This window comes from Saccopteryx leptura, chromosome 6 (assembly GCF_036850995.1).
Source record: "Saccopteryx leptura isolate mSacLep1 chromosome 6, mSacLep1_pri_phased_curated, whole genome shotgun sequence".
Lineage (NCBI taxonomy): Eukaryota > Metazoa > Chordata > Mammalia > Chiroptera > Emballonuridae > Saccopteryx > Saccopteryx leptura.
This window is the reverse complement of record NC_089508.1, coordinates 134,316,651-134,337,781: the sequence shown is the minus strand read 5'-3', so window position 1 is coordinate 134,337,781 and position 21,131 is coordinate 134,316,651. Positions and strand designations below refer to the sequence as shown.

Sequence of the window (21,131 nt, the reverse complement as noted above, 5' to 3'; positions counted from 1 at the left end):
CCTGAAACAATTAAGTACATAGAAGAAGACATAGGTACTAAACTCATGGACCTTGGTTTTAAAGAGCATTTTATGAATTTGACTCCAAAGGCAAGAGAAGTGAAGGCAAAAATTAATGAATGGGACTACATCAGACTAAGAAGTTTTTGCTCAGCAAGAGAAACTGATAACAAAATAAACAGACAGCCAACTAAATGGGAAATGATATTTTCAAACAGCAGCTCAAATAAGGGCCTAATATCCAAAATATACAAAGAACTCATAAAACTCAACAACAAACAAACAAACAATCCAATAAAAAAATGGGAAGAGGACATGAACCAACACTTCTCCCAGGAAGAAATACAAATGGCCAACAGATATATGAAAAGATGCTCATCTTCTTTAGTTATTAGAGAAATGCAAATCAAAACTGCAATGGGATACCACCTCACACCTTTTAGATCAGCTATTATTAACAAGACAGGTAATAGCAAATGTTGGAGAGGCTGTGGAGAAAAAGGAACCCTCATACACTGTTGGTGGGAATGTAAAGTAGTACAACCATTATGGAAGAAAGTATGGTGGTTCCTCAAAAACCTGAAAATAGAACTACCTTATGACCCAGCAATCCCTCTACTGGGTATATACCCCCAAAAACTCAGAAACATTGATACGTAAAGACACATGCAGCCCCATGATTATTGCAGCATTGTTCACAGTGGCCAAGACATGGAAACAACCAAAAAGCCCATCAATAGATGACTGGATAAAGAAGATGTGGCACATATTCACTATGGAAGACTACTCAGCCATAAGAAATGATGACATCAGATCATTTACAGCAAAATGGTGGGATCTTGATAACATTATACGAAGTGAAATAAGTAAATCAGAAAAAAACAGGAACTGCATTATTCCATACATAGGTGGGACATAAAAGTGAGACTAAGAGACATTGATAAGAGTGTGGTGGTTATGGGGGCAGGGGGGAGAGGGAGAGGGAAAGGGGGAGGGGGAGGGGCACAAAGAAAACTAGATAGAAGGGGACAGAGGACAATCTGACTTTGGGTGATGGGTATGCAACATAATTGAATGACAAGATAACCTGGACATGTTATCTTTGAATATATGTATCCTGATTTATTGATGTCGTCCCATTAAAAAAATAAAATTATTATAAAAAATAAATAAATAAAATAAAATAAATAAAAACTTTCATTCTTCACAATGTCTGTCTATTAAATGCACTTTAGATCCCCATAGTTGGGCTGGTTTTGCCTATGGGCTCCCAAACACCCTATGCTTATTACCCCCCTTAACACTCATTATACAGCCCTTAAACTGCCTGCCAACCTTCCAATAAAGCATGGACAGTATCCTCTTCACCATTGTGAGATAGATAGCATTCATCCATGTTTGTTGAATGAAATAATAAAATATGTGCTTTTAAAAGTCTGTAGTATTACCCTCTTGAACTGTATCATTATCATGTCACAATCTGATCAGTTATATCCTAAATGATCATAAAAAAAATTAAAAATCAAACTACGTTTTGACCCAGCTATCCCACTTTTAGGAATATACCCCAAGAACACCATAGCACTGTTTCAAAAGAAGAAATGCACTCCCATGTTTATGGCAGTATTGTTCACAATAGTCAAGATCTGGAAACAGCCCAAGTGTCCATCAGTGGATGAATAGATTAAAAATCTCTGGCACATATATACTATGGAATACTACTCAGCCATAAGAAATGATGACATTGGATCATTTACAAGAACATGGATGGACTTTGATAACATTATCCTGGGCAAAATAAGTAAATCAGAAAAAACTAAGAACTATATGATTCCATACATAGGTGGGACATAAAAATGAGACTCAGAGACATAGACAAGAGTGTGGGGGTTACAGAGTTGGAGGGAGGAGAGGGAGAGATTTGGTGGAGGGGAGGAGCACAAAGAAAACCACTTAGAATGTGATGGAAGACAATTGGACTTTGGGTGATTGGAATTCAGCACAATCAAATGTCAAAATAACCTAGAGATGTTTTCTCTTAACATATGTACTCTGATTTATCAATGTCACCCCATTAAAATTAATTTAAAAAATAAACATAACTAAAAATTCCAAAAAAAAAAGCTGGTTATTTGAAAATATCAATAAAATAAACAAACAATTAGCTAGACTGGCTAAGGAAAAAAAGGACAAACTCATATAAACAAAATCAGAAATGGAAGAAGAGAAATTTCCACAGACACCATAGATATACAAAAGATCATATAAAATATTATGAAAGATTATATGCCACCAAATTCAACAACCTAGAAAAAACAGATAAATTCCTAGAACTATGTAGTCTTTCTAGACTGAGTCATATAGAGTGGAAAACCTAAATAGACCTATAAGCATGGAGGAAATAGAAACTACTATCTAAAACCTCCCCTAAAACTAAAGTCCAGGGCCAGATGGCTATGCAGTGAATTCTATCAAACATTCATAGAAGATTTGGTAACTATCCTTTTCAAACTCTTCCAAAATATAGTAGAAGAAACAATACTCTCCAACACATTTTATGAGTCCAATATAATCGTTATACCAAAACCTGGCAAGGACAACAAAAAGGAAATGTACAGGTCAATATCTCTAATGAATACAGATGTAAAAATCCTAAACAAAATACTAGCAAATTGTATAAAACAACACATTAAAAAAATAATACATCACTATCAAAAGGGATTCATTTCTGGAGCACAAGAATGGTTCGACATATAGAAATTGATCAACGTAATACACCACATCAACAAAACAAAGAAAAAAAGACATAAAAAATGTCATATGATCCTATCAATAGATGCAGAAAAAGCATTTGATGATATACATCATCCCTTTATGTTTAAAACATTCAATAAAATCTGAATAGAAGGAAAGTACTTCAACATAATAAAAGCCATATATGACAAACCATCAGCTAACATCATACAGAATGGTGAAAAAATGAAGGCTTTTCCTCTAAAATCAGGAAGAAGACAAGGCTACTCACTTTCTCCATTCTTATTCAACATACTGTAGTTCTGAGAGTTTTAGCCACAGCAATCAGGCAAAAGAAAGAAACAAAAGACATTTATATCTGGAAAGAAGAAGTAATGGTACCACTTTTTGCAGATGACATGATTCTGTATATAGAAAACCCCAAAGACTCCATCAAAAAATTATTAAAAACAATAAACCAATACAGTAAAGTTGCAGGATACAAAATCAATATACAAAAGTCCATTACTTTTTATATGCCAATTATAAAACTTTGGAAAATGAACTATAAAAACCCCCACAATTCCTTTGACAATTGCAACAACAAAAAAATAAAGTACTTAGGAATAAACTTGATAAAGGATGTGAAGGACCTATATACTAAAAACTATAAAATATTATTGAAAGAAATTAAAAAAGACTCAATGAAATGGAAAAATATTTCATGTTCATGGATTGGAAGAATCAACATAGTTAAAATGGCTATATTATCCAAAGTAATATACAAATTTAATGCAATCTCCCTCAAAATCCCAATGTCATTTTTAAAAGAAATAGAACACAAAATTACCAGGTTTGTTTGGAACCACAAAAAACCTCTAATAACCAAAGCAATCCTGAGAAAAATGAATGAAGTTGGAAGTATCACACAACCTGACTTCAAATTATACTATAGCACCCCAATAATTAAAACAGCATGGTATTGGCAGAAAAAAAAGACATACAGTCCAATGAAATGGAATCAGGAGCCCAGAAATAAAACCATGTATATATGGACAAATCATCTTCAACAAAGGAACCAAAAACACATAGTGGAGAAAAGAAAGCCTCTTAAATAAATGGTGCTGGGAAAATTGAAAAGCCACATGCAAAAGAATGAAACTTGACTACAGCTTGTCCTCCCTGCATGAAAATTAATTCAAAATGGATCAAAGACCTAAATATAAGATCTGAAAAAATAAATTACATAGAAGAGAACATAGATATTAAATTCATATACCTTGGCCGTAAAGAACAATTTATGAATTTGACCCCAAAGGCAAGAAGAGTAAAGGCAAAAACAAATGAATGGGACTATATCACACTAAAAAGCTTCTGCACAGCAAAAGAAACTGACAACAAAACAAATAGGCAGCCAGCTGAGTGGGAAACGATATTTGCAAACAAAAGCGCCAATAAGGGGTTAATATTCAAAATATATAAAGAACTCACAAAGCTCAGCAACAAACAAGCAAACAATCCAATAAAAAAAAATGGGGAGAGGACCTGAACAGACACTTCTCCCAGGAAGAAATACAAATGGCCAACAGATATATGAAAAGATGCTCATCTTCACTAGCTATTAGAGAAATGCAAATCAAAACTGCAATGAGATACCACCTCACACCTGTTAGATTAGCTATTATCAACAAGACAGGTAATAACAAGTGCTGGAGAGGCTGTGGAGAAAAAGGACCCCTCATTCACTGCTGGTGGGAATGCAAACTAGTACAACCATTACGGAAGAAATTATGATGGTTCCTCAAAAAATTAAGAATAGAATTAGCATATGACCCAGCAATCACTCTACTGGGTTATCTATCCCCCAAACTGGAAAACATTGGTACGTAAAGACACATGCACCCCCATGTTCATTGCAGCATTATTCACAGTAACCAAACATGGAAACAACCAAAGTGGATTGGATAAAGAAGATGTGGTACATATATACAATGGAATACTACTCAGCCATAAGAAATGATGATATAGTGACATTTATGACAACACAGATGGATCTTGAGAACATTATATTGAAGGAAATAAGTAATTCAGTAAAAGCTGAGAACTGTATGATTTTACATGTAGGTGGGATATAAAACTGAGACTCATGGACATAGATAAAAGTTAAGTGGTTACCAGGGAGAGGGGGACATGGTGGTGTGGGGACTTGGGGGAAGGTGTGTGGTGAAGGGTGTAAAGAGGGACAAATATAAGGTGACGGAAAATGATTTGACTTTGGGTGATGGGTCCACAGTTCAAATGCTATAGAACTGTTTACCTGAATCCTATATACTCTTACTGATCAATATCCTCCTCTTAATTTTCTAAATACAATTTAGAAAAAGAGAGAAAAGAAAAATTAAAAAAAATTATTTTTTAATTTTTTTATTTTTTTTTATTTTTCCGAAGCTGGAAACGGGGAAGCAGTCAGACAGACTCCCGCATGCGCCCAACCGGGATCCACCCGGCATGCCCACCAGGGGGCGATGCCCTGCCCCTCTGGGGCATCGCTCTGTTGCCTCCAGAGCCACTCTAGCGCCTGAGGCAGAGGCCACAGAGCCATCCCCAGCGCCCGGGCCATCTTTGCTCCAATGGAGCCTTGGCTGCGGGAGGGGAAGAGAGAGACAGAGAGGAAGGAGAGGGGGAGGGGTGGAGAAGCAAATGGGCGCCTCTCCTGTGTGCCCTGGCCGGGAATCAAACCTGGGACTCCTGCAGCCAGGCCGACGCTCTACCACTGAGCCAACTGGCCAGGGCAAAAATAAAATAAAATTTAAAAATAAAAAGGAATAACTTCTCTATATTCTTTTAAATATAAATTTTGATTTGAATTGGACTTATAGAACGCACCCGATCACGTCTGAATTGGACTTATAAATTATTTTATGGGGCAGAAGGGTCCCTATATAATATTCTTATTTTTTACTTCCCAAAAGCTATGTTCATTTATTCAGGTCCTGTATTATGTTCCCCTATAAAGTACTATGGTTTTTTAAAAATGGGCTAAAGTTATTGCTGTTAAATTCTTTCCTCTATTTTATTTTTTTCACTTTGAGAAGTGATGCTGATTTTTTAAAAGGGAGTACATGTTTAAAACAATCAGAATAAATAAGAAATGATTGCCAGTTTACTATGTATTCTTTGTGAGATATTTCATAAATCTAGATACATCAATGAATGAGTATATGTGAATTTGTGTTGCTGCACTTTAAAAAAAAACATAAATGGTAGTTTTTCACTTATAGTAAGTACTCTTTATATATATATATATATATATATATATTTTTTTTTTTTTTTTTTTTTTTTTTTTTTTTTCCTGAAGCTGGAAACGGGGAGAGACAGTCAGACAGACTCCCGCAAGCGCCCGACCGGGATCCACCCGGCACGCCCACCAGGGGCGACGATCTGCCCACCAGGGGGCAATGCTCTGCCCCTCCGGGGCGTCGCTCTGCCGGGACCAGAGCCACTCTAGCTCCTGGGGAAGAGGCCAAGGAGCCATCCCCAGCGCCCGGGCCATCTTTGCTCCAATGGAGCCTTGGCTGCGGGAGGGGAAGAGAGAGACAGAGAGGAAGGAGGGGGGGGGGTGGAGAAGCAAATGGGCGCCTCTCCTATGTGCCCTGGCCGGGAATCGAACCCGGGTCCTCCACATGCCAGGCCGATGCTCTACCGCTGAGCCAACCCGCCAGGGCCATTTTTTTTTTTTTTTTTTTTTTTTTTTTTACAGAGACAGAGAGAGGGATAGACAGGAACAGACAGACAGGAACGGAGAGATGAGAAGCATCAATCAGTTTTTCTTTGCGTGTTGCAAAACCTTAATTGTTCATTGATTGCTTTCTCATTTGTGCCTTGACCACGGGCCTTCAGCAGACTGAGTAACCCCTTGCTCGAGCCAGCGACCTTGGGCTCAAGCTTGTGAGCTTTTGCTCAAACCAGATGAGCCCTCACTCAAGCTGGTGACCTCGGAGTCTTGAACCTGGGTCTTTCGCATCCCAGTCAGACGCTCTATCCACTGCGCCACCGCCCGGTCAGGCTATAATTTTTTTTGTATTATAAGTTATAGCTTGGAGTTTATTTCATCGTAGTACACATAGACTCAAACTATTTTGTTTAAAAAGTCACGGCATTTTACTGAACATTTTCTCATTTTTTAAATGTTAGAAAACATTTTTTCTTTAATATAAATTTTTGCATAATACTTTTCTACCTAGATTTGGGTATTTGTCACTCTTAACCGGGAGGAATGGTTCCTATACATTGCAATTATGAAAATAAATGCTTTTGAGACATAGAAATATTTTTTACATTTTTTTTTTATCACATCTTTCATCTTTCTTGAAAACTACACTGTGCTGGGGTTGGGGGTATAGTAGACAAAAGGAAAGGCAACACCACAATATTTATATCTTCTGATAAGTTGGTGTTATTTCCTTAATAATTTTTGTCCCATTCAGGTACAAATAAATAATTCTAAATGGAAGCTTCCCCATCTTCTAAGCATTTTATTCGATGAGTTTTGTTGCTATGTAAATTATCCGAAACTTGTTAAGAGGAAGCCTTGACAGTTGCCCCCGCAGCATCAGAAACAGGAAAAGCCCATCACCCCAGCCCTCCTATGCTTCACCTCAGCCACACTGCAGGCTTCAGAAAGTTTGTGTTCAAGATAGGAGCAGAGAGGCAATGATGATCCAAAGTCCAAGTGTATAATGGAATGTCATTCAGCCATGCAAAAGAATGAAGTACCAATCTGTCTACAAATTATGGTTGAATCTTGAAAACATGCTAAGGAGTGAAAGTAGCAAGTCACAGGGGGTCACATATTGTATGATTTTATTTATAGGAAACTTCTAGAATAGGCAAATTCATAGAGACAGAAAGTAGATTTGCAGTTGTTAGGGGCTGAGGGGAGGGGGAATGAGATGTGACTGCTTTAATGGAGATGGAGTTTCCATGTGGGGCGATGACAAATTTTGGAACTAGACCATGGTAATAGTTATACAACATCATGTGCTATATGTTACTGAATTGTACACTTTAAAATGGTTAAAATGGTAAATTCTATGCTGTGTATATTTTACCACAATAAAAATAACCAAACATAAATAATAACTCAATGTATTTGAATAAGGATCAGAAATAGAGGTTTTAAAAATAACAGAGCCCCATGGTAGTATTGAAATGCATCCCTGTGAGGAGCAGGATGGACAGACATCCAGCTGTGTGAATATAAGATGTTCATTTTCTTTTTTTTCCTTTAAAAAATTGTGATATAATAGACCTATAATACTGGGTATGTTTAAGATAGATAGTGTGTTGGTTTGATACAGATATATTGCAAAGTACTACAGCAGTGTCAGCTAACACCTCTGTCATGTCACATATTTACCATTTTGTTGTGTGTGTGTGTGTGTGTGTGTGTGTTAAGAATAGTTAAGATGTAGTCTCTGAGAAACTTCTTTAAAAAGTCATAATGTATGCAAATGTTTCAGAAGATGCTATTTTTTAAGATTTTATTTTATTGTCTTTTAGAGAGGGGGCAGGGAGGAGCGGGAAGCATAACTGTTGTAGTAGTTGCTTCTTGTATGTGCCCTGGCAAGCCCAGGGTTTTGAACCAGCGACCTCAGAATTTCAGGTTGATGCCTTTTTTTTTTTCTTTTTTCTTTTTTTTTTGCGAGAGAGATAGAGCACCAGAGAGAGGTAGGAACGAACAGACAGAAAGGGAGAGAGATGAGAAGCATCAATTCTTTGTTGTGGCACCTTAGTTGTTTAGTTGTTCATTGATTGCTTTCTTATATGTACCTTGACAGGGGGGCTACAGTAGAGTGAGTGACCCCTTGCTCAAGCCAGTGACCTTGGGCTTCAAGCCAGAGACCTTTGGGCTCAAGCCAGCGACCATGGGGTCATGTCTACGATCCCACACTCAAGCCAGCGACCTCAGGGTTTTGAACCTGGGCCTTCTGCATCCCAGGCCGATGCTCTATCCACTGTGCTATCGCCTGGTCAGGCTCCAGGTTGATGCTTTATCCATTGTGCTACCACACGTGAGGCTGAGCATCTTTGAAGTTGATAATTTAGTATCATTGACTATAATCACAATGCTGTGCATTAGATCTCCAGAATTTATCTACTAGTTGGAAGTAGTGATCTTCAACAGCATGTCCCCAATTCCTGCTTCTCTCCCCCCTCCCAACTCCTGGTAACCATCATTCTACTGAATTTACAAGTTCAAGATGTTCATTTTTTTATACCAGTTTCACACACTGGCTTTATATCCCCAAAGTTTCAAAGACGAAAAAATAAAACCCATGAAAAATATAAGAAAATATTGCACATTACTATAAGAACCTGTTGATGCAGATCATATGTGAATGGTATCGGAGAATAAAAGAAAAAGAACAAGGAAAATTTTAAATATTGGGATAAGGTAATTCTTAAAGGAGAATGTATAGGTCCCCTTGTTTCTTGGGAAAAAAGTTATTTAGGTGGAATATCCTTGTGAATACTTTGGGGTTTTTTTTACACTTATGGGATTATATCTGTGTAGCATATAAATTGCTAGAAGTGAGACCAGTGGGAAAGAGGGTCAATGAAATTTAGATGTTGAAAGTCATTGCCAAATTGCCACTGGGGATTGAACTGTTTATACCAGTGATTCTGAGAGTTTCTGTTTTCTCACAAACCTCCATGTTGTGTTGCCTGTTTTTTTGAGTGCTGACAAGTCAGTGACCTAGGAAAAGCTAAACAGTCTTTTCTAGGTTTGAATACCTTTGTATTTCTTTTCTTTTTTCTTTTCATTGGTCTGTTTCTGTGAGCTTCCTGTTCATATCCTTTGCCATTAAAATTTTGGAAAGTAAGAGTTTTGGTTATTTTTCTCACTGAAAAAATTAATATATATTATGTATTATAATATAATGCATGCCCTTTATCTCTCATTTAAGTTGAATATGTTTTCTCACTTTAAAAAGACTTTTGACTTTATGTATGATTTTTTTTTGCTATTCATATCATCTTAATGTTTATGTAGCCAAGTGTTTTATTTTTAGATTTGAGATTTGTGTCTTGCTTAAAGTGATATGCCCTATTTTGAAATTATAGAACAAAATTTCCACAATGTAGAGTCTTATTGTTTCATTTCTGAATGGCTACAGAATTCATCAAATATATTTTTATTATTTTTTTAAAAAACCTTTTATTTATTCATTTTAGAGAGGAAAGAGAGAGAGAGAGAAGGGGGGAAGAGCAGGAAGCATCAACTCCCATACATGCCTTGACCAGGCAAACCCAGGGTTTTGAACCGGTGACCTCAGTGTTCCAGGTTGACACTTTATTCACTGTGCCACCACAGGTCTGGCTCAAATATATTTTAGTAGCAGAGACATACCCATGAGCCTTCTGTCCTCAGGTGTATAAATACAGTGAATCTCAATGACTAGAACCATCTTTGCTCTCCTGGTCCGAGCGCCACTTGATCCTGAGGGTTGCTTTGTGTTCTTTTAACCTTCTGCCTGGTTCTGTTGTAAATTTTTGAATCTGAGTTTTTGCACTGTTATTCACAAATGAAAGCTGTAGTTTCCCTTCCACCCTTCTCCTAAATGTAATGTATTAAAGCAGGTTTCCATGACAACACAGGTTTTACATCAAATTTCCTGCTTTAATGAAATGGAAAGCAGCTAGATGGAGGGACATTGTGCCAAAAGGATGTGTTAAAGAAAGATCCCAGCATGGTGATGGTGGGGTCTCCCAAGCCTTTCCTGATGGGAAACAAAAAGCAAGGTATTATGTGCTAATGTCATGAACCATGAAATGATCTCTCTAGATTGTACATCAGAGTACAATGTATTTGTGTCAAACCAAAGCCAATAGAAGAAAAACAAATATAACAAAAAGCCCCAAATGGTTTTTCAAAAATTTTTAAACTTTTTATGTTGACATGATGACTCCAGGAAAGCTACACAAATACTGATATTACAGTGAACCCATGTGTCCCCTTGTGGGGTAGCTGTGTTAGGCTCGATTGCTGGTTTACCTACTGCAAGCACTGTGACAGATTAGCAGCACGTGAGCACCTGGCAGAGGCACATGTGAATGGCCTATAAACTATGGGTTCTTGCACTCAGGGGGATTGCAGGTGTGTGGATTGCCTGCCCACCACTGTGAGGGGCCATTTTGCTGTTTGTGTGCCAGAGAAGAGGTGGTTTCCCCTGCCTATGTGCTTGTTGGGCCATTGTGAGACTTTATTAAACGGAATGGCCCAACCCCTTCTGGCTCCACAGTTTTTCTACCATCTGCCTGAATCCAACGTGAACCTGCCTGGCCTCAGCCACTGGCATTACATCTGGCATAGTGGGTATGGAGCTGCCAACACCCTTGAGGGGTGGGTAGAGGAGTGGTTGCTGTTCTCCAGTGTATGGTTCCTTGTGGTTGTCCTTTTGGGGGCTATAGTCTGGGTGCTTTTTGCAATCCTCTGAAAAGAAACCAAGAGCTCTGTGCGAGAAGCTGAGTGAGGCAGAAAGCTCCAGGATGAGCTGCATACTGAGTGGCCACAACTGCATGAACTGGAGCAAGAGCTGGAGAAGGAGGCCGACCAAGTTCAAGAGTTGCAGTGTGAGGTGCAGGCTGAGTGCCAACAGTGCCTGGAACTGGAGCGTTCTCTGGAGGAGTTATGGGTTTGCAAGTTGCAGTTTGCCCTGGAAGCTGAACACTGGCAGCAATGGCAGTTGTGGCAGTGACGGCTGTTGGAGAAACAATTGCGGGTTAAGGAGTTCGAAAGTCAGCTTCAGGCTGAGAGCCAGCTGCTACAGGAGCTGAAGCGAGCATAGAAGATGGAGCTGCATTCCTGCTGGCAGAGGAGTGGCTCTGAGTCGGTGAGAGCAGGCATTTCTGACTCCTCCTCTTCTGAGGGGGAGGCTGTGGCTGCGGCCAAGAAGATAAAGACCCAGCAGCCAAGAGTCTCTCAGGGGCAGCCACAGCCTCCTCCCCAGGTAGTTAAGCACGCTGTGGTCTGACCCTACACCCCGGCAGAGCTAATGGAGTTGGGGGTGAAATTCAGACAGAAATCCACTGAGCCCCTGGAAGCCTGCTTGGTGCAGCTACAGGACCAAGGAGGTAGATGGCATCTTGCTTTCCAGACCAGAGGTAGACCGTAAGGCTGTGAGGCCTTCTGCCTGTGCTGCCTACCCCCTGACTAACAAGAGAAATGGGCTTATGAAAGTTACTCAAACACAGATGTGGGTAGATTTGATTGCAGCCAGAGCAAACAGGGAGAAATTAGATGGCAAGCCTAATAAAGTCTTGTTGGAGCTTTGGCAGCAGCTTGAGTCAGAACAGAGGTTCCAGCTGCTGAAAAAGTGAGGGAAGTGGGTGGCCCCGGCATCTGCCAGGAAAATGACTGGCATTCAGGTTACAGGATCCCCAAGACCCTTTGTCCCAGTTTGAATAGGGGGAAGGGTGAGGGACCCGTCTGACAGGGATGGGCCGGGGCTAGAGGCCCCATATGAAATTGGCAATCCACTGGTCCCTTCTAATGTGCAGCAGGTGTTCGCATTAGAAGGTAATAGGTGCTTTTGTTTTGTTTTGTTTTTACAGCAGCAGCAGCTAAGAGAACTATTAAGGCACACAAGTCTTGAATGTGTTTGACTCCGCTAGGCCCTGTGAGCTTGTTGAGGGGTTTGGATGTGGCTTGTAGCAAAGAACAACACACTATGGAAAGGTGCTGAGGTCCGTTAATAAAGAGCTGTGTGGCTAGTTGCCTGTGATGGACTTTTACCTTGGTGATTTGCACAGACAGTTGTGCTTTATATCATGCACTGACTCTTGGACTGTGACCAGAGGGGGGCACCGGCTCCTTATGAGAGACCCTGATGGGGGGGACATGGCACCTGTAGAGGCCCTCCTGCACTGGTTTTCATCCAGTTGCAGAGGTGCACCAAGGACACTTTACAGATTCCATGGACACAGCCCTTAACTATACAGGCCCTCCTACCGACCATGGGGTAAGGAGTTAGAGGTGGGCCCCCAGGTGACACCCTGGGCAAAGTGCTCAGGGAGACATTGTGAAGGGCACCTTTGTAATTACTGTAATTATTGTATAACTTTTGCTGTTGCTGTAGTCTGTTTCCTGTCATGTAGATTGTAAAGCTAGCAACCCTAAAAGGGTGGAATGTGGGCCTGCTGTGTCTGGCTTGCTCACCAGTTTACCAGTTGCAAGCCCTTTGCCTGATTAGTGCATGAGCATCTGGCAGAGCCACGTGTGTATGGCCTGTATAAGGTTATATATAGGTGCTTGCACTCAGGGGGATTGTGGATCGCCTGCCCACTACTGTGAGGGGCCATTTGCTGTTTGTGTGCCTGAGAAGCAGTTTTCCCCCGCCTGTGTGCTTGTCTGCTTTCATGAGACTTTATTAAATGGAATGGCCCAACCCTTTCCAGCTCTGTAGTTTTTCTACCGTCTGCCCCAATCCAATGTGAACCTGCCTGGTCTCAGCCACTGGCATTAAACCCCTCTTCCCCATTCATCAGTTTTATCACATCTACTGTGTCCTCTCTTTTTCTGTCACATTTTTCTCTGAAACGTTTGAAAGTAAGTTGCAGACATTATGCTGCCTTAACCTTACCTACTTTACTCAGTATATATTTCCTAAAACCATGGACATTCTCTGACATCACCTTAGTACAATGTTCGAAATTAATATTGGTATAATACGATTAACAAATTGACTTTTTCAGTCTTCAATTGTCCCATTTTTGTCTTTTATTACAAAAAAAAGGTCAGAACCAATTTTAATCACTTAGTTAAAGGGTATCTGCCAGCTTTCTTCTCTGTGAAGCTATCGTTTTTTCCTTTCTTTTGTTATTGACAAGTATCTTGCAGAGAGTTACTTGAAGACCACCGAGATATTCTGTTGCTTTTCAAACTTCTAACCACTAGTTTTAGCATTCATTAATGGTTCTTGCCTGAATCAATTATTTTGGAGATTGCCAAATAGTGATTTTTCTATCCCAATAATTTTAATAAAAGACAGAGGTTAATTTTCAATTTCTAGATGTTTGCCCTTTTTTAGGGGGAGGGTTATAAAATGAACAATGTGTGGCTCTGGCAAGGGTTGGTGTCTTAATTTTTTTCCAGCAAGTCACAACTGAAATGATTCTTTTGACTTTATATCCAACATGAAAGTCCTGTGTCATGAAGTATTTCCAGGGGACAGCATGTCCCCTTTCATACCCTTTTCAGTGCACACTGTATGTCTGGAGTTGTGGTGGCTTTGGGAGCTTCCATGGGTCAGAGGGGAGCCCATAGCTCTGGACAGGTTTGTACAAGAAGAAAGGAAACAACATTATCGAATGCATATTTCTTGATACCCTGGGGCTACAGCAGCCTTCCATTTCATCTCTTGGGTCTATTCTTGCCCCATTACAGATTGTGGGGCAGCTGTGTTAGGCGTGCTTGCTGGTGTACCAGCTGTAAGCACTTTGCTTGATTAGTATGTAAGCACCTTGCAGAGGCATGTGTGCATAGCCTATATAAGGCTATGGGTGCTTGCACTCAAGGGAGTTTAGGGATTGCGGATGGCAAATTGCCTGCCCACCACTGTGAGGGGCTGTTTTTGCTGTTTGTTTGCTTGAGAGGTGGTTTCCCCTGCCTGTGTGCTTGTTCACCCCTGTGAGACTTTATTAGATGGTAATGGCCCAACGCTTTCTGGCTCCACAGTTTCTTTACCATCTTCTCAAATCCAATGTGGACCTGCCTGGCCTCAGCCACTGGATTACATAGATGGTAAGAAATTTTTTGGGAAAAAAGCTGATTGTGTTAATTAACCCTTTTGTGTAAGCCCTCTAATGCCTACCTGTTGCTTTTAGGATAAAGGATGGCAGGAATCCTTAACATGGTATGTTTGAGTTTCTGCCTCTTCTAGTCTCGTCCATGAGTTCAGCTTCCTCTAGCTACAGTGATTCAGTTGCCAGAACACCTGTTTGTCCTCCTGTGGACCTTTGCACATACTGTTCCTTCTACCTGCAATAGTTCTCTGATGCTTCACTTGGCTGGTTACCCATCATTTTAGTTCAAAATCACTTCTTTGGAGAAAATCTTCCCCCATCTGATTGTTTAATTAATGGCCTTCCTCCCCCACTAGACTGTGAGTCTACGAGGAAATGAATTGTGTCATTTTGCTTACTGTAAATTCCCATTACTTATTGCATGTTGATTCTTTCATTCAACAAATATTTACTAAGCAACAGAAGTGTCAGGTACTGGGTATAAAATAGTGAACAAGATGAACAAGATTTCTGCCTTCACAGAGAGGAGAGAAATACACACATACTAAACAAATACAAATTTCAGGTAGAGGTACAGGTGTGATGTAAATAACAGGGAAGGGAACAAAGAGATTAGGGGAGGGGCAGTTACAAAGTGTGGTCAGGGAAGGCTCACTGGAGCAGAGAGGTAGAGTCAGGCATATAGATACAGGCAGGGGGAACCCCTATGGCAAAGGGCTAGAGGCAGGAATAGGTTTAGCGCCCTACAGGAACAGCTGGCCAAGTTCCTGGCAACTAAAAATGCATGTGTTGGGCATAGAGCTGTGCTCTATTTCTCCTGCAACTCACCAAAGCTGACAGGCAAGTATTGTTACACCCATCATGCAGGAGAGGCCAATGCTGAGAGTCAAGTCAGTGGATCAAGATCACACAGGAAGTGAGGGGTGGGGGACCCAGATTTTCACTCCATTCTGCTTCCCTAAAGGTGCATTGCCTCCCTTCATTAAAGTGGGTTGGCCGTTGTCATGCCCTATTTGTGAATGACATTTGCTAGACATTCAGACACATACTGAGTTTGAGTCTGCCAGTTGAAAATTGGGTGTGTCCACCTGCCAGGTACCTAAGATGTCTAGAGACTAGTTTGCACATTCTCCTAACAGTCATTTCTCCAACTTGGACCACAGGCTGCCTGGAGGGGCCAGGGCCAGGAGCACATTGAGCGCAGGGACGTATGTACATGCGGCTGTTCCTAGGGTCCAGGCGTTGAGCTAAGGGCACACGCGGAATGCCCTTTAGGGTGGGGCAGGGGGCTCTAGGACCAGACTCCTTGGCTTGGCTAGGAGAACATTTAAGGGAGTTTCAAAAACTCAAGTAACCGCCTGACCAAGTGGTGGTGCAGTGGATAGAGCATCGGACTGGGATGCGGAAGGACCCAGGTTCAAGACCCCGAGGTCGCCAGTTTGAGCGCAGGCTCATCTGGCTTGAGCAAAGAGCTCACCAGCTTAGACCCTAGGCCCCTGGCTCCAGCAGGGGGTTACTCGGTCTGCTGAAGGCCTGCGGTCAAGGCACATGTGAGAAAGCAATCAATGAACAACTAAGAAGTCGCAACGTGCAACAAGAAACTGATGATTGATGCTTCTCATCTCTCTCCGTCCCTGTCTATCTCTGCCTCTGTAAAAAAAAAAAAAACACAACAAAACTCAAGTAACCAAGATAAATAATATTTTAATGCAATATATTTTAAAAATGAAAACGAATGCCCCAAGGCTACAAGGAACAATAAAGCAAAATGTTAAACATGGAATCTCTCTCTGGGTAAGGCATTTGAGGCACCACCAAGCTCTGAGACCTGGCGCTCAGGCGGGCAGGGATCTGGTGCGCCCCCTGGGCGAGGGTGCACCCGGGGCTTCCAGTGAGAGACCCAGGAGAGCGAGGCGGGCGGGAGGGGAGGGCGGCACCTCTCTTTGCCCAGCCTCTCTCCACCCTTCATAGGCCTCTCCTCTGGCGCCAAGTCCCTTCCGAGTTTGGATCCGCGCCGCTTTTTCTCGCCGCCTGCACTGGGCCCAGCTGACGCTGTGTTGTTTACCGGCCGATCAGCTCTTTGCTCCCACTGCCTGACTGCCACTCGCCTGCCTAGGTGCCCGCTCGTCCATCAATCCTTCTGCCTGCGTGTCCGTTTGTCCGGGCGTCCGCAGATCGTGGTTCCGAGCTCTCGGGCCGGCCGAGAGCCGAGAGGTCCAGGGCACAGCGCGGGGATCGGGCCCTGAGATCACAGGACGGGCCCGGGCCGCGCCACTGGATTTGTAGTGGCCGAGGCCGCGAGCCCCTTCGGGGGCTAAATCAAGGGTCCTTCCCAGTGGGGTCTGTGGCCTGTGGGCTGCCAGTGGGGAAGAGGAGAACACAGGGCGCCTCCCAGGCGGTCACCCCGGAGCATGACCCCGGCGGTCTGGCGCCATGCGCTCTGATCTGGGATCCCGTACTCCCGCAGCCATGGGCACCAGGGGCAGGCAGGGGGCTGCGGCCACGCTGCTGCTGGTGACGGTGGCCGCGCTGCTGGTGGGCGCCGCGGGCTACCTCTACCCCGGAGAGGGTGAGTCTGGGGGTTCTGGAGTAGGAAGGGAGCAGCGTGGTGGGGAGGCGACCCTTGCCAAAATGGAGCCCCGGTATGGGAACTCAGAGCCCTCCTTGGTGGGGGAGGGTGGATGGGATCTTAGCTTTGGCCCCGTGGGGGGCGGGAAGACGCTGACCTTGGCCTTTGCCCACGTGGGCTCGCGGCTTCGCGCCCCTTGTGCCGGCTCCAGACTGGAGGAACCTTTCCCCAGTGCCAGCCCGGCCGCGGGCGCCTCTCTCGAGCACGCTTCCGACCCGTACCTGGACCTCTCAAAGCCCAACTCGGTCCTCTTTGGGTCACCTTTGAGAAGTGGGATTCCTGGATCCGGCCAGCCTCTGTTAACCCAGTGCCCGTGGCACACACACTTTGCAACCAGAGTCAGGGGTGACGGACTGGGGGGTCCTTTGGGGCGCAGCCTGCGGTGGGAAATTGTAACCTTTCTCTTCCTGAAATCTAGGCCTTTGGCCACCTGGGATTCAGGTCCATGTTTACACTTTTGGCCTCTGTTTCCAGATGTCCAGAGGCAAATTTAGTGCTGTGGCAACAACACAGTTGTAGAAGCAGAAGCAGTGGCGGTTGTTGTCTTGCTGATTATAATTAGTGTTCTCTCTGAATGCCACTGCGCTGGTTCATCTTATCTCTGGATTCTCATTATGGCCCCTGGAGGCAGATACCATTGTTTACCCATTTCATAGAAGGGTAGACAGGCTCAGGGAGCAGACATAACTCACTTGCCCCAAAGTCAGTACCAGAGGGAGGACTTGAACCTCTGTGTGTGCTGCTTAGTGTCTAATGCAGGGGTCTCAAACTCGCGGCCGCGCGGCCCGCCCGCCAATTTTGTGCGGCCCGCAGACTAATCAAACTTCGTGGATTAATCTGCGGGCCGCACAAAATTGGTGGGCGGGCCGCGAATTTGAGACCCCTGGTCTAATGTCTCTGATAACCTGCTTCCTACAACTCTGCTCTTCATGAAGGGGGCATTACCTGTCAGCCCCAGGAGGTCTCCAACCTTGGGCGGACCTCTCATACCGCCTCCATAGTGGACATCCCTGTGCTGGCAGCAGACTGAGGCAAACCACAACCCTAGCATATCCTTGGTGCTTGATAGCAGGACTCTCTGGTTGTGGAACAATGACAGAAGAATCGTTTAAGAGGATATAGCTGGGGTGTTTCACCAGGGTGTCTGAGGCCCATTGCTTTAAAAACATCCGTTAGGTTCCTTCAGGTTTGTCCATGAAAGAAATCAGTCATGATGAGGAAGGAGTTGGGGAGGGAAGGGATGGAAGTCCTCAAGTTACCCAATGGTGAATGAGGAATGTAAGAGTGCATACACAGGCTCTGGAATCAACAGACTGGACTTGCTGAGCACCTCTGCCAATTAAACAATGCCTGAAAACCCCTGTCTGCTGTATAATAAGCACTCAGTGAAGGGTGGCAGTTGGTTTGGGTTCTTGTTAAGAAAATCCAAGACGCATTATTGGACATACCCCAGGCTTTGTGTGTGTGTGTGTGTGCGCGTGTGCATGTGTACATATGTGTGGTTCCCTGCTACTCTGTTCCTTTCAGCTCTGGTAATTAATTGTGGATTTGTGGTGGGCTTCCAGGGGTCCATAGATGGCATTATCACTTCTTTATGTGTTTACAATTTCCACAAGGGCAGAGGTTTATGTTTCTTTTTTTCGCTGCTGCATTTCCAGAGCCTATAAGAGTGCTTGGCACGTGGTAGGTGTTTGGTAAATATACTGCTCACAAAAATTAAGGGATATTTCAAAATGAATATGAAACGATAAAATATCCCCTATTTTTTGTGAGCAGTGTAGTTTTTCTTTTTCTTTCTTTTTTTTTTTTTTTTTGGTATCTTTCTGAAGTGAGAAGCAGGGAGGCAGAGAGACAGACTCCCGCATGAGCCGGCCTGGGGTCCACCTGGCATGCCCACTAGGGTGCATTGCTCCTTTGCAACCAGAGCCATTCTAGTGCCTGAGGCAGAGGCCATGGAGCCATCCTCAGCGCCCAGGCCAGCTTTGCTCTAGTGGAGCCTTGGCTGTGGGAGGGGAAGAGAGAGACAGAGAGACAGGAGAGGGGGAAGGGTGGAGAAGCAGATGGGCATTTCTCCTGTGTGCCCTGACTGGGAATTGAACCAGAGACTTCCACACGCCGGACGGACACTCTACCACTGAGCCAACTGGCCAGGGCCCAGTGTAGTTTTTCTTGATTCAGCGTCTATTCTTATACTCTCATTAGTATTCCATTTATTTTCCAAACAATACTGAACTAACAATAGTAGCAAAAAATAGTCAGTCAATCACTGACTTCCATTCTTATTTGATTAAAGCACATACTCTCAATCTCAGTGATTTTGACACTTGGCTATGGGAGCTGTCTTGTGTGTTGTAAGATGTTGAACAGCATCCTTTGTCGCTACCCACTAGATGCTAGTAGCACCTCCCCTCTCTAAGTCATGACAACCAAAAGTGTCTCCAGACATTGTCTCCAATTGAGAGCCACTGCATTTGGGGAGATAATTTTTTTTTTCTCACTTAGTGCACTCACCCATCAGGGTCCCTGTTCTCTCTCCTGTTTGTTCAGGGATCTCCATCTGCCCAGGAGCCCTACTCTTTCCCCAGAACCCCATTACCCACCACCCACCTCTAGCCTTGCTCCCCACCGCACCCCACCTCACCTCATGCCACCCCACCCCCATTCCTCACCACAATCACAGTATAACCTTTCACCCACTGTTTTGCCTGTGGCATCTGGCTTGTGTCTTCATTGCTTTGCTGATGGCTCTAGAGATGATAATTCCCCACCTCCCAATTTTGTTTCCTGCAGCCTCACCCCAGTTGACCTCTCTGTGTTTGCCACTGCCCACTCCCTCCTGGAAGGCACAGACTCCTGGCAAGTTTTCACCTGTGATTGGCTTTTCCTGGTCCTGTCTCTTCCCCTCTTCTGTTCCCTTCTTGGGCTGAGATGTTAGCACTCTCTTTGTTGTGGGCCACTCCCTACCCTGACCCTCTCTGAGTACACTTTTTTTTATGTGTATATAGTCAAACTCCTTCATCTAAAATAGGAGCCAGCAAACTGAAACCATAGGGCCAAATCCTGCCACCCATGCCTGTTTTTTAAATATTGGAAGCAGCCACACTGATTCATTTATGCCTCACCTTTGGCTGCTTTTGTTCTCCAACACAGAAGATATTGTGATTGCCTGGCCTGCAAAAATGCTTACTCTTTGGCCCTTTGCAGAGAAAGTTTGCTCACCCTAGGGCCTAGAGGATCATGGCGACTGTAGTCCCTGGTACAACTTGAATGAATCAAGGTAAATGACATGCCCAGGGATGCTGTGTTTCTTTCTTTACAGAGCAAGCCCTATTAAAGAAATTTATGCATATATTGTGCTGAATATATGGATTCTGGTGGTGAGAAAATAACAGGGATGTTCCCTTATTAGTTGTGTGGGTGTGATCTTAAGATGTATTTATTTCAAGTCAGCTTGGCATTGAAGGAGATTCTGTGTCATTGGCTCTGTCTGTAGGGCCCAACAGAAAGTGTTATCTGCTATGAGGTTTTCTCTCAAGACCCTTGTGTTCATTTCTATGAAGAGTAACTCAGGGGCCCTGTCCAGTAGTTCAGCTGGTTGGAGCATTGTCCAGATACTCTAAGGTTGTAGGTTCGATCCCCTGGTCAGGGCATGCATAAGAGTCAACCAATGAATGCATAAATGGGTGGAGTGGCAGGTGGATGTTTCCTCCCCCTTCTAAAAATAAAAAATAAAAAAAGTAAGTCAGGGGTGGTTTGCTTTATATTTTGCAGCTGGATTGTATTTTGTTTTCTAAAATTAGAATGATAATAAGTAAAACATTTTCAGTGCAAAAAAATTTAAAAGTATAGAGAGGAAAAAATAAGTTATTCGTTTTACATGTATCTTTTAAATTTTTTTAAACCACACAGTAAAATTGACTTTCTCTCTCTCTCTGACTCTTTCTTTTTTTGGTGCAGTTTT

General features: G+C 43.0%; 1 protein-coding gene and 1 pseudogene across 4 annotated transcripts in view; both read left to right on the top strand.

The window, feature by feature from the left end:
* The window catches only part of LOC136375986 (transmembrane emp24 domain-containing protein 10 pseudogene), a 103,730-nt pseudogene extending 86,903 nt beyond the window's left edge, over positions 1–16,827 (top strand).
* The window catches only part of INSR (insulin receptor), a 211,052-nt gene continuing 206,458 nt past the window's right edge, over positions 16,538–21,131 (top strand). For all 4 annotated transcript variants that reach the window (XM_066343396.1, XM_066343395.1, XM_066343393.1 and 1 more), the window contains exon 1: positions 16,538–17,110. In XM_066343396.1, the coding sequence (XP_066199493.1) occupies positions 16,975–17,110 (136 nt within the window). In that variant the 5' untranslated portion in view covers positions 16,538–16,974. The remainder of the gene's footprint in view (positions 17,111–21,131) is intronic.